The sequence below is a fragment of the Arvicanthis niloticus genome, chromosome 21 (genome assembly GCF_011762505.2).
Source record: "Arvicanthis niloticus isolate mArvNil1 chromosome 21, mArvNil1.pat.X, whole genome shotgun sequence".
Taxonomy (NCBI): Eukaryota; Metazoa; Chordata; class Mammalia; order Rodentia; family Muridae; genus Arvicanthis; species Arvicanthis niloticus.
In genome coordinates, this window is record NC_047678.1 from 32,075,371 (window position 1) to 32,088,380 (window position 13,010).

Consider the following 13,010-nt stretch of genomic DNA (forward strand, 5'->3'; position numbering starts at 1 on the left):
AAGAGAGTGGACAATTTAGTAAGACACGAATGTAACTCTGCAAACAATTACTATATTACACAGAGATGTTTTTCAAACTAAGAACAATCATAAAACTGGCGAGAATTTGGAGTTCTCAATAATCACACTTTGTATGCAGCTAAGGCTCCCTCTAGCCAGCACTGTGAAGCACAGGTTTGTTCTGCCTCCTGCCTGCCTATCACGCCAGGACTTGGAAAGGTCCTTGGAAATCCTTCACGATGTGTTATAGCTGGGGTCAGGGGTAAAGGACCAGACAGGAACATGATCGTGAGGTGCTTCATGGAATCTCCAGCTAGAAAGACACTGAAATGCTGTGATGAGGCTGCATGATGGGCTTCCTCTCGACTAACAGCACTCACATGACCCACCCATGACCCTCTGCGGCAGATGGCTAGGTAGTCTTTGTTCTACTGGAGAAATTAGAAAACTAAAATTCTGAGAGGTTAAGTGACTTGCCCATGGACACACAGGCGCTGAAATACCAGATTGGGACTCCGACACATCTTCTGGAGTCAACTGCAACTTGTTTCCCACTGATTTTTACCATCCTAAGCTCCCTTTAAAAGACAAGAAGATAGGCAAGCTGCCATACATAAAACCCAATAATCATTTTTCTTACTTAGAAGCTTAAGTATCTTGGGACTTCTATTACAAGTCAAAATTTATTTGATTTTTACATCAGAAGCTCAGAGCTTGTTTTAGTTTTACTTCAGCATACTAAGCTATTAATCAGCAGTTTTAGTCCCATGTACCATCCTTACCGTGATCAGGGTACCCTGGTTGCCTGCACACGGTTTAGGAGGCGCTTGCAGCTTTCCATCTGAGTAACTTGCTCTAGTCAGAAAATATAAAAGACTATTAACAGGATGTTTATCCAAAGCATAAAAATAAAAATCATAGTACATGTATAGAGGCCTATGTCTGCAACCCCAACATTGTAAATGCCTTACAATTTCCTGAGCTGCAGAAAACATAAATACATTATTATGTCAAATTTAAAAAATGACAAACTTCATCATTAAAAAACAGCTTGCACATAAATAAAAACATCATACACCAAAAATTAACCAGGCCCAAAGTCTATACAACTCAATGAACTAGGCATTGAGAAATTAATCTGTGAAGCTTCACATTAAATTTTACACCTTCATTATGGAATATATTTTATGCACTTATCCACGAGAGAGCTAGTAAAACAATGAACTTTCTAATCTCTTTCATAATTGTGTCCATTACCAGGATTCAGTCCATATTTCCACACGTTAAAAATAAAAATTATATCAATCATACATTATAACATAGCCATGTTATACATTAATTGGATTTTATTTTAAAGCCCTATGATAACAAATCTTGCCTGAGCTATTAAATTCTAAATTACTAACCAACAGCTTTGCCACTGCTTAAGGTAGCTGTTAATGCTGCTGCAGTTCTGCAACCATTTGCCTGCTAATGTCCTGGTAATAAAGAAAAGCCTAACCAGCAACAGTAGGGTACACCCGTAATCCCAGCACTCTGGAGGCAAAAGTAGTGTCAATCCAAGTTCCAGGCAGTCAGAGCCTCCTGTCTCAAAAACAAAACAAAACACAATATCCCACAAAAAACAGCTCTTGATCTGCCCCAGGGACAGTCTTTTATACAAGTGTAGACTGATGTATTAAGGGATCCAGCAAGAAGATCCTTTAGCGTGGGTAGGTGACTGTGGAGGTGGTATTATCAGAGAAAAGAAGAAAACTCATTCAGACTTTAAGGAGAAATAGTTTCAGGTGAACAGAGAACAAACCTTGTAAGTCAGAGAGCTAGTAGCTTTGAAACACATGGCACTGGGTAACATGTGGAGAGAAGGGGCTGAAAAGTGGGTCAGGACATTTCCAAGTGTCTTAGTCAGGGTTGCTGCTGCTCTGATGAAACACCATGACCAAAGCAACTTAGGGAGGAAAAGGCTTTCACGTCCACATCAAGGTTCTCAAGTAGGACAGGAACCTGAAGGCAGGAGCTGAAGCTGAGGCCATGGAGGGGTGCTGCTTACTGGCTTGCTCAGCTTGCTTTCTTATAGGATCATCAGCCCCCCCCCCCCGAATGGAACCACCCACAATGGGCTGGGAACCTCCGCATTAATCACTAATTAAGAAAATGTCTTACAGCCAGATCTTAGGGGAGCTGGGTTTTTTTGTTTGTTTGGTTTTTGGGTTTTTTTGGGGGGGGGAGGGGAAGCACTTTTAAAATTAAGGTTCCCTCTTCTTAAATGACTTTAGCATGTCATAAAACTATCCAGCACAGGAAGGCACCAGGTGCCAAGATGAAACCTCTGGATTTCATCCTGTCACAGAAGGGAGTCACTAGAAGCCTTAGGTATGGCATAACAAAAAGACAAAGGTCTTGAAACAGGACTCACAGCTCAGGCTACCCACAAAAACTTAACTCACATTTGTCTCTCTGGTTTGTAACACTCCAATCAGCCCACCAGAATGCACACACAGAACCAAGACCCCTAACACCAGCCCTGCCAACTCAGAAGCACTCTCTCTTCTGTTTCATCACACATTAGTCTTCAGAAGACTGACACAGAATTGTCCTGATTTAATTTACAAACAACCTGCATGCTTACTTTTTTCTTTCTGCATTCGTTAGGTATGACTAAAGTCTTCAGGCAGTGTTAGCCAGTGCTTACAAAAACAAAAGCATGACTGTGGTTTCTTGAATCCCATTTTTGTTCTGTCTCAGGACCATTTCCAAGCCTCTGGAAACTGCGAGCACAACAACCAGACAGCAGATACTTCCTGGAAAGCAAGCTAGCTCACACAGGCCCAGGAAGAAGGGAACCAGAAGCTCAGGAGCCAGCAAATGAATTTTGAATCTCCAGTATCCCAGCCACAGAACTGTAATCAGCCCAAAGTGCCGACCCACTGAAGGGCAAAAGGGCAGATACAACATGAGCAGCTACTGTGTGCTTAGAAAACCTACCTGCAACGGACACCTTCCTGGGCACTTGCTAATTCTTTACAACCTATCTCTTAGGAAGACACTCAGTGGGGCTGGAGATGGCTCAGCTGTTAAAAGCACTGGCTACTCTTCCACAGAGGCCAAAGAGAGAGGAACAGGAAATGAGACTATCTCATTACCTAGAAGCTTCTAGAGAATCTGTATTCTATTCCCAGAACCTACATGTTGTGCTCAGTTTACAATCATATCTAACTCCAGTCCTGGTAGATGCCATTCCTTCTTCAGGCCTCCAAGGGTAGCAAATATTCACATGGTACACAGACATGAATGCAGTCAAAATATCCATACACATAAAGTACATTTATTTAAGTCTTAAAAAGAAGCCATGAAGAGAGTACCAACTCATGATCACCCCTGTGGGTGAATACTTTATCCATAGGAATGGAAGGAAAACTAGTATCTTAGCAGGCGTTGGGGGTGGAGTGGGGAGTAACACTTATGTTTAGGGTGGACACATACCTGTATGCACATTTTCCATCAGCTGTTTTGGTTGTAATAGTGACATGGGCCACATGGCTTATGCTTGCCAAAGCCTAGGGAGGAAAGGGAACCAGATGAAAGAAAACTTGTGTTGAAGAAACTCATCGTGGTGTAGAGTTCATGAAGACCAAAGCCACTCACACCTCACATCCACAGAGGCCAAAGAGAACAGGAAGGGGTTCACTGTCCCCTTAAAGGGCACATCTTATGACCCCAAAACCTCCTACTAGGCCAAAACTTAGCTTAAAATTTGTTCTAATAACAACAACAACAACAACCATGGACCAAGCTTTTAGTTCATGGGCCTCTAGAGAATATTCCAGATTCAAAGAGTAATATACTCTCAGTGATGTATCTTACAAGGAATTAAAAATGTGTCTTCAGAAAGAAATAATGGGATCTCTCAAAACAGCTTTACAGAAACAATTATATTTTTAAAAATACAAATTTAAAATTGCTACAATGGGTCTGTGCAACAGTATCTAAACACCAGAAGCAGTTTCAGCTCATTGAAAGAAGCATGACTGTGCTTGGGTGGCTGAGGCAAAAGGCTCACCGGAATCTTGGAGTTTGGAGTTTGAGATCAGCAGAGGAGCTCAGTCCCATCTTGAAAACATATAAACTAAAACGGGACATGCTTCGCACTCAGACATTACTTGGTCAGAGCCACACTCCTCTGGTTCATAACCTTTTCTCTCTCTCTTTGTAGCCAGGTTGACCTCAGACTCGCTATGAAGATCTGGCTGGTTTCAAACTCTAGATCCTCCTGTCTCAGCCTCTCAAGTACTGGGATTACAGGCATATATACCATTGCATCCAGCTTGGCTTTTATAATTTTCAACATTTAAGAAAGTGGGTGTGGTAGTGTGGGGAGCCGACAGAAGGTGGCTATCATTCTTGCAGCCATCATGAGCCATATACCCTGACAAGAGACTTGTTTATAACAGCCTACAACAACTGAGCACACTCTGATAACATCTTGTTTTAGATATCCAGGATTTTCCCTTGGGTGTGTAAGACTTAAAAGTGTGAGATTTAAAGGCGTGACCTAAAGGTGTGATTTAGAGATAAGACTTAAAGGCGTGGCTTAAAGGCATGACTTTTAAGTGAGACATATAAAAGGCGAGAGACAGACAGAAGAAATTATTAGGCACTTGGAACTTGGACTAGAAACTTGGAACTGGGAAAGACTAGCAACTTAGAACTGGGATAAGGACTTGAGACCTATTACAGCTGGAACGAGGATGAGGACTTAAGACTTAGAACTGGAAACTTGGAACTTGCAGGCACCAGGAACTAGGAACTAGGGACTTGGAACTTGGGACTGGGAACTAGGGACTTGGAGAGAAGAGAGACTTAAGAATAAACGGGACTGAATCACACTCTGTCTGGTCTCCATTCTTTGTGTCTGCCCTCACTCTCTCTCTTGCTGAACTCTGACCCGTGGACCGGGACAGCTTGGGGCAGTGCGAGCTTTAACAATTTAGCCCCCAAGGCTTTTGGCAGTTCGGGTTCCAACATTGATAGAGTGGGTCCCTGACATGGTAGCAGACCCTTAATCCCAATATTTTAGAGGTAAAGGCAGGAAGATCAGTCTCAGCTACATAAGTTCAAGACCAAGCAGGGCTGTAGAAGGCCTGGTTCAAACCATAAAAAACATTTAAAATGTAAATGATTTTTGAGACCTGTGTAAGGTAAGAGCTGCTCACAGAAGACAATCCTCTGTGTTTTCAGGAAGAAAGTGGGCCAATATACACAATACAAGCAGATAGCCCTGCTGCTTCAGAAGGAGCCTTTTCAAGTAAACAGGAACAGATTCTGGGGTCAGAGTGCCTATATTCACTCCTCCATTCTGTCACTGTCTAGTGTGCAGCGATCAGGTTTCTTACACATCCTATGTGAATCAGGGAGATGGTAACTCTATGCTGTGGGGATTAGAAGGAAGAGCTAATTCACAAAAGAAACATCACTGGCTCAAAGGTATAAACCTTCTGATTCGAGTAAACAGTGACTCCTTAGACAGACTAAAGTGCAAGAGGCCAGAGGCTTAGAAGCTGACCCATAGGGTTGCAGCTAGGATAAAACTGCCTTGCTACAACCTGACCAGAGGCAGCTGTAAATCAAGCCTCTCAGAGAATGTCTACTGGGGACAATTTTGAAGTTACTGGGAGCCAGAGGGCAATTGAGACTATACTGGTTTGACCTACACTACCTAAATTATAGAGAAAGGCTCACAACTTGTAGGGGATGTGGAAGTCAACCTAGGAAAGGGAAAAGTGGGAGGGAGAGTGAGGCCCCACAGGCTCCTGGGACTCTTCAGAGAGTTCTGATCTGCCGCACATGGTATTACATGTAAGATGACTCCCAGCACACCAGTGAGACAGCAAAAAGGAACCCAGGCCAGGGCGGTGGCCACTTCCCATCTTCACCGAAGTCCTCACAGGTGACCACACTCCCCCAACTCCTTCTGAGATACCTCATTAGACAAAGCTTTCATTGAAGCACAATGATGGTGTGGTGAGATATGACTGATCAACAATTTAGGGGCTTGGGATTGGCTCAAACATTGTATATAAGCTTATGGGTGGGACAATAAACTCAGATCTGCACCGTGATGCTGGTCTCCAGGGTCATATTTCCTGGGATTCATCAAGTGACTCTGTCACCTCTTACCTCACATCCCTGGTGCTGTATCCACATCAGCTGTCTTTTAATTAAATAAAATCTATGCCTGTCTTAGTCATTGTTCTATTGTTGTAAAGAGATACCATGACCATAGTAACTCTTATAAAAGAAAGCATTTAACTGGGGGCTTGCTTACAGTTTCAGAGGGATATTAGTTCATTGTCATCATAGCTGGGAACATGACAGCAGGCAGGCAAGCATGTTGCTAGAAAAATATCTGCGAACTCCATCCTGATCTTCGGGCAGAGAAGAGTCTGGGCCTCACATAGGCTTTCACACCCTTTGAGTCTCTTTAGTTCACAGGTCCGTGCTCTTCTCTGCTCCTTATTCCTGTGGTTTAGCGGCTGACAGTCGATTGTATGTATTGTATGTACTGTATTTTCTAATCCCAGTACTGCTTACATTACCATTCCTGCATGTCTCCTATATTTTTAATATACTGATAAGCAGATAAAGCTGTTGATCAGATTCACATTTGGTTTTTTGATAAAACTTCATAGGTGTCTTAGGTTAGGGTTTTACTGCTGTGAATGGACACCATGGCTAAGGCAACCCTTATAAAGAACAACACTTAATTGGGGCTGGCCTACAGGTTCAGAGGCTCAGTCCATTACCATCATAGCAAGAAGCAGGGCAGTGTCTAGGCTGACATGGTGCAGGAGGAGTTGAGAGTTCTACATCTTGTTGCAAAGGCAAACAGGAGAAGACTGTCTTGCAGACAGCTAGAAGGGTCTCAAAGCCCACCCATACAGTGACACACTTCCTCCAACAAGGCCATACCTACTCCAGCAAGGCCACACCTCCTAATACCACCACTCCCTGGGCCAACCACATTCAAACCACCACAGTAGGTAATGCTAAGGACTTCAATAAAAAGACACATGATATCCAGTGCCTCTGTAGATAAAATAGTATATTAAGTATTTTTCAAAATTTCTTCGTCGCGGAAAGCTAAATTTGTCAAATTTACATGTAGTGAACGAGTACAAGTATTAAATTACATTTGTATCTGTTGAGAAATGAGAACATTATCATGGGAGGGCATTTTTATATATTTCCTTTAAGTCTAACTTACCTCACCACGAAAGCCATAGGTAGAAATACTGGCTAAGTCCTCAAAAGTCTGCAGTTTACTTGTAGTGAACCTCTCACACACAATATCCAGATCTTCCTTCTACATGATTAAGGAGGAGGGGTAGAAAATAATTATGTCTTCATTTTTTCAAATCCGGATTTTCATTTTATTGCTTTAATCTGAGAAGAAATTCTCAGGAGGCCTAAATTAGTACCAACTTCCTTATTGGCAAACAAAATACCTCAGACCTGGATTTTCACTGTACTGGGTGGTTCCTTCTCAGTGTCATGTACAGTGCCCATTTCCAGCCCCCACCTCCTAGCATTAGGACTCCATGCTTAGACCTCTTCTCTGCCTGTACTCACTCATTTCTGTCTTCCTTAGCCCCTCCCTTCCCCCATCCTTTTTCAAGACAGTCTCATTGTATAGTCTAGGATGCTTCAATCTTAATTCTCCTACCTTGACCTCTTAAGTGCTGGAATTGTATGCATGTGACATCATACTCAAATTTCACTGTCTTTCTTTTTAAGTTAAAAAAACCAAAACTTTATTTTCAGTCTACAAGAAGGAAACCTTTACTATCTTACAAGTAGTAAAAATACTTGTAACAAAATTATCATTTTAGCTGCGTGTGGTGGCACACACTTGAAATTCTAGCACTTTGTCGGTAGAAGTAGGAAGGATGAGAACTTAGCTCCACAGTGCAATCAAGGTTAGTCTAGCCCACAAAAGACTCAGCCTCAAAAGCCATAAACCAGGGCTGGAGAGATGCCTCAGAGTGGAAAGAGCACTTTCTGCTTCCAGAGAACCTGAATTCAGTTCCCAACACCCACATCAGGTGACTCACAGCTACTTCTAACCCCAGCTCCAGCAAATCCAATGCCTCTATAGGTTCTAGCCCTCACAGGTACAAATCACTACACACACACACACACACCCCTACCTACACACACTACACACACACACCCGATACACACCCTATACACATACACCCTACACACACACACACCCTATACACACATACCCTATACACCTACACACACATACCCTTCACACCTACATAAACGCCTACACTCACCCACAGACACCCTACACACATACACACACTCACACACACAGACTCCCTACACACACACTCACCTACATATAGACAGAGAATCTTTAAAAAAAAAAAAAAAAAAAAAAACCTTTTCATTTTAACCACTTTTAAGTGTATAGTTCAGTACATTTACATTATTTAAATTTATGTAACAAGTTAAAAAAATACACAACCATCCATGTCCAGAGCTTCGCTATTTTTCCTAAACTGAATCTCAGTACCTGTTTAACAATAACTTTCCATTCTTCCTTTTCCTCCAGTCCCTGGCAATCACCATTCCACACTATGTCTCTGAGTCTGACTTCTTGAGAAACCTCATATAATAGGAACTGTTCAGCCCTTTTATTTTTTGTGACTGATTAATTTCACTTATATAAATTCTTCCAAGTTTATCCAAGTTGAACGATGTCAGAATTTCATGCCCACCTAAGGCTTGGATACTCTTCTATGTTGTGTGGGGTGTATCCCATCTGCTTATCCACTCATCGGCTGATGTACACAAGTTGGCTTCCCTTGTCCATATGTGCGCAGTAGAAACAGCGACTGTGATTCTGAGGGAACACCACATCACTTTCCATAACTGCCACACTAGTTTACATCCCAACCAACAGAGCACAGAGACGATGCCTCTACCTTCTAACAAGCCATGTAATTTTACTTCTTTGATAGTGCTCTCGTTAATAATTGTGAAATTAGAGTATCTCGCCACAGCTTGGACCTGCATTTCTGAAACAGCTACATACGAGCATCTTTTCATGAATCTTATACTTCTCATATATCAAAATGCAAAGTTTGAAAGTTTGATCTGCAAACCTACATTTTATTCATCCTCTCTTTCTTTCTCTCTCTCTCTCTCTCTCTCTCTCTCTCTCTCTCACACACACACACACACACACACACACACACACCCCTGTAAAGAGCACTTTATGTTTAACATGCCCCATAGGAACTGCTTGTCCTTCCTTCACACCTTTCTTCCATAATCTTTCCTATTATGCTAAATGGCAACTCTTAGTCAATTATCCCCTATATCCTACATCAGCAAATCCTGAGAGGTCTGCCCTCAGAGTTAACTCAGGAATCTCAGTGCTCCTTACATCTCAAATACAATCAAACTAGTCCAAGGCACTGTCATCCCACTCCTGGGTTCCTACAAGAGTCTTCTGTCTACACTGTCATCCAGCAACTTGTTTGCAAAAGTCTTTTTAAAATTTTTAATTTTATTTTGATGTGTATGTGTGTGCCTCACTGTATGTGTACCATATGCTTGAAGTGCCCTCAGAGGCCACTTGAGCCCTCGAAACTGGAGTTCTAGCTGTTGTCAGACACTTGATATGGATGCTGAGAACAGAACTTGGTTCCTCCCCAAGTGTAGTAAGTGCTCTTAACCACTGAGTCCTCACTCCAGGCCCATTCAAAGGTTTTCAAATAAAACTCAACACCATATCATGTACTATTTTGCTTTACAATCATTGAGTTATATCTCACCACAGTTGCCAAAAAGACCACCAGTTTTCCTATGCCCAGAACGTTTCCTCTTAGGCCTCATGTCTCATTACCCTTGTCTTGTTTGACATGTTGTAGGCACACTGGCTTCCCTACGGGTCCATCAGTTCAAGCTTCTACTTCATGATTTTGTTCTGTTCTTTTTGCCCAAGACATTCATCCTTTCAACAGTTTCAACCTGCTCCCCGATCTCCTTTTGTTTTCTCCATAAAGTCTGCATCCATATCAAAGCCCCCCTGAATAAATGGAAGTCACATCCTTTGCCACATTCTGATCCTGTCTCCCAGCTTTTGGGTTTTGTACAGTACTTTATGTCACCTGGCACACTATTCACTTTTTCCTGACTCCCACTACCATGACAGAAAACACCTATCAGAAAACAAAGGATTGTTGTCCACTTCAGTCAGTCACTGCCATATTCCTTGAACAATGTTCACTATACAGTAGAAATTTAATACTAATTATTGGTAAGTGTTCAGGCTTTCAATCTAAAATACCTTCTGAAAAAAAAACTACAGTCACCAGGCTAGGAAGAGGTCCTGCATTTTCCTAGAGATTTGATATGAAGCATTGAAAACTGGCTCCCCTGGCCTTGCTTACCCTGATTCCAGTGCCATTGTCTTGGATCTGAATTAGCTTCAGGCCTCCTTCTTTAACAATCACTTGAATATTTGTAGATTTTGCATCTAAACTGGCAAATCAGAGAAAAAATTTTGTCAGTTACAACTACTCTGAGGCACATATTGTAATATCAAATTTCAAACAAATAGAGTGCTTGACTAGCATGCTTTTTCTTTGTCTTACAAGGTCAATGTGGGTACTGTATGAACATGCATACTGTATGAACATGCGTAAGTGACAAGGACAGTGCACATTTCTATCCCTGTAGGGCAGTCCTTTCAGCACAAGTGTTTCTTACTCTCTTCTCAACTACATTTACTATGATAACAACTCTAGTCAGTCTCTGGTTTCTAAGTGACTCTAATGAACATCACTTAAAAATGCAACTTTCCTCTACTCTTATAAAGAAAACACACTCATGATGAAGCAAAGAAAAACTGCCATGCAGAAATTTCTTTAAGAGGCCTAAGGAGCTGGAGCCTGGAAAGGTGGCTCAGCCATTAAGAGTACTGGTTGCTCTTCCAGGGGACCAGGGCTCATTCCCAGCATCCACGTGGTATCTGTAGCTCCAGCTACAAAGGACCTGACACTCTTTCTGGTCTCTGAGAGCAATCCATGTACATGGTACATAGACATACATGCAGGCAAAACATCCACACAAATAAAATGAAAACTTAAAATAAAAAAAGATGTCAATAGAGACTATAAAATGTCTGAGTGGGTAAATTGCCTGGCACCAACCAGAGGATCTGAGTTCCATCTCTGAGACCCACATGATAAAAGGAGAGAATCCAAGTTGTTCTCTGACCTTCACAAGTGTGTTGCACACACAATCCCTATCACAGAAGAAAATAAACTAAATTAAAAAGAGGAAATAATCTTTAAAAGAATGAAACTCTTGTGAGTTTTCAGAGCAGCCTATACTAATAGAATATCTACCACAGGAAAGCAATTTGACCTGGGGCTGCATGAAAAAGGGAAGTTCTCAACTCCTCTCATAAAAAATCCTTTATTTAAAAAAAAAAAAAAAGCAACCAGTAAGTTACTTAAGCAATAAACTTTCCTTAGTACCTCTGTATCAAAAACCTTGACTTAAACATTTAAGTAGAATCTGTGCAAACTCTCTGCTTGCATACACGTTGCTAGGCTACTTTTAAGCTTAATTTTATTGCACAGTATTCGGACATAGTACAATTAAGTGGTTCAAATTATCCTGTTCATCCTAACACTGTAAAAGTTACCCTATGGCAGTCTATGGACACCAATCAAATGTCTGAAGGCTTCCTGCTCCTGCCTTTAGCTACCTCTTAACTTCTCCTTTCTCCCTGTGGCACAGTGGTTCTTATCCTTCCTAAAGCTGCGACCCTTTGTTATGTGTGGTGATTCTTAACCATAAAATTATTTTGTTGCTACTTCATAACTGTAATTTTGCTACTGCTCTGGGTTGTAATATAAATATCTGTATTTTCTGATGGTCTTAGGTGACTCCTGTATAAAGGTCATTGGACTCCAAAAAGAGCCTGAGGTCATTTACTTCAGTGTCGTTGTTCTGAATGGTTTGCCTTTTCGGTGCACTTCTATCAGACTTCTATTCTTCACTGAGCATTTATTTGTCTTTTTTTTTTTTTTTTTTTTTTTTAACATGTAGGGGCTCTCACTACCATCGACTGATATTAACACAAAGTCTTTATGTATACAGAGTGTCCTTTCTGAACTTATTTGGTGGTGTGTCTATTTTGGGTTATACTATTCACACTGCTTTTTAACACGTTTAACTTCTCCCTTCCACAACCTGAAGGGTTTAAATCTCAGATGCAACAAATGCCTCCCCCTAGAACATTAACTAGGGTCACTAATTTGACAACAGGAAAGTCCTGATAAGTCTGAATAAAACTCAAAAGAAACTGTGCCTTGGATGTGTACGGATTATTCCGGGGATGAACGATAAACCTAAAATGGCACACTCTGAAGACGGTTTCTCTCTTCCACCCTTAAACATTCACCTATCGTCAGCCTCGCATCTTCTGCGTATGTAATGTGGTGGCGAGGCGGTTCCTCCGGAAAGGTGCCATTAAACCAATACCACGCGTGCTTTCCCTACTTGCGACCCAAACAGGTCTCACAGAAGCCGTGAGGACCCAAGGCCCCGCTCCTAGTGGGACACCGGCCTGGCGGGCGCAGGGTCCTTGCGCCCGGGGCCCCGGAGGGTCCCTGTGCCCCGCGCCCGGTACGGTGGCCGACTGCAGCAGGTGGGTCGGTCCGTCCCGGTTCGCATTCAGGGAACTCGGCTCCGCTCCCTCCGTACCAGTTTTCAATCATCTCTTTGATAGCATTGGCCGGCCGCTGGATGACTTCCCCCGCCGCTATGCGATTCACTACCGTCTCGTCCAGACGCCGAATAACTCCCGCTACAAACGCCATGTTGGCGCCCGAGTTCACCGTCAGCCAATCACTTCGGCTCCCTACGCACAAATTCTTCCTTCAGCTTCGGCCGAACGCCCTCCTGCACCGCCTTCCCAG

General features: G+C 42.3%; 1 protein-coding gene across 5 annotated transcripts in view; it reads right to left on the minus strand.

Moving 5' to 3' along the window:
- Mlh1 (mutL homolog 1) overlaps positions 1 to 13,008 on the minus strand; it is a 43,373-nt gene extending 30,365 nt beyond the window's left edge. For 2 of the 5 annotated variants that reach the window (XR_013105708.1, XM_076917886.1), the window contains exons 1-5: positions 12,796 to 12,989; positions 10,470 to 10,560; positions 7,265 to 7,363; positions 3,484 to 3,557; positions 783 to 855 (exon numbers count right to left, since the gene is read on the minus strand). Coding sequence is in view for 3 of the 5 variants with exons in the window: in XM_076917886.1 (XP_076774001.1) it covers positions 783 to 855; positions 3,484 to 3,557; positions 7,265 to 7,363; positions 10,470 to 10,560; positions 12,796 to 12,911 (453 nt within the window). In the remaining 2 variants the exon portion in view is untranslated. The other 3 variants (XM_034484496.2, XM_076917885.1, XM_034484498.2) reach the window with 3 other exon arrangements.
- Between the last annotated feature and the right edge of the window lie 2 nt (positions 13,009 to 13,010).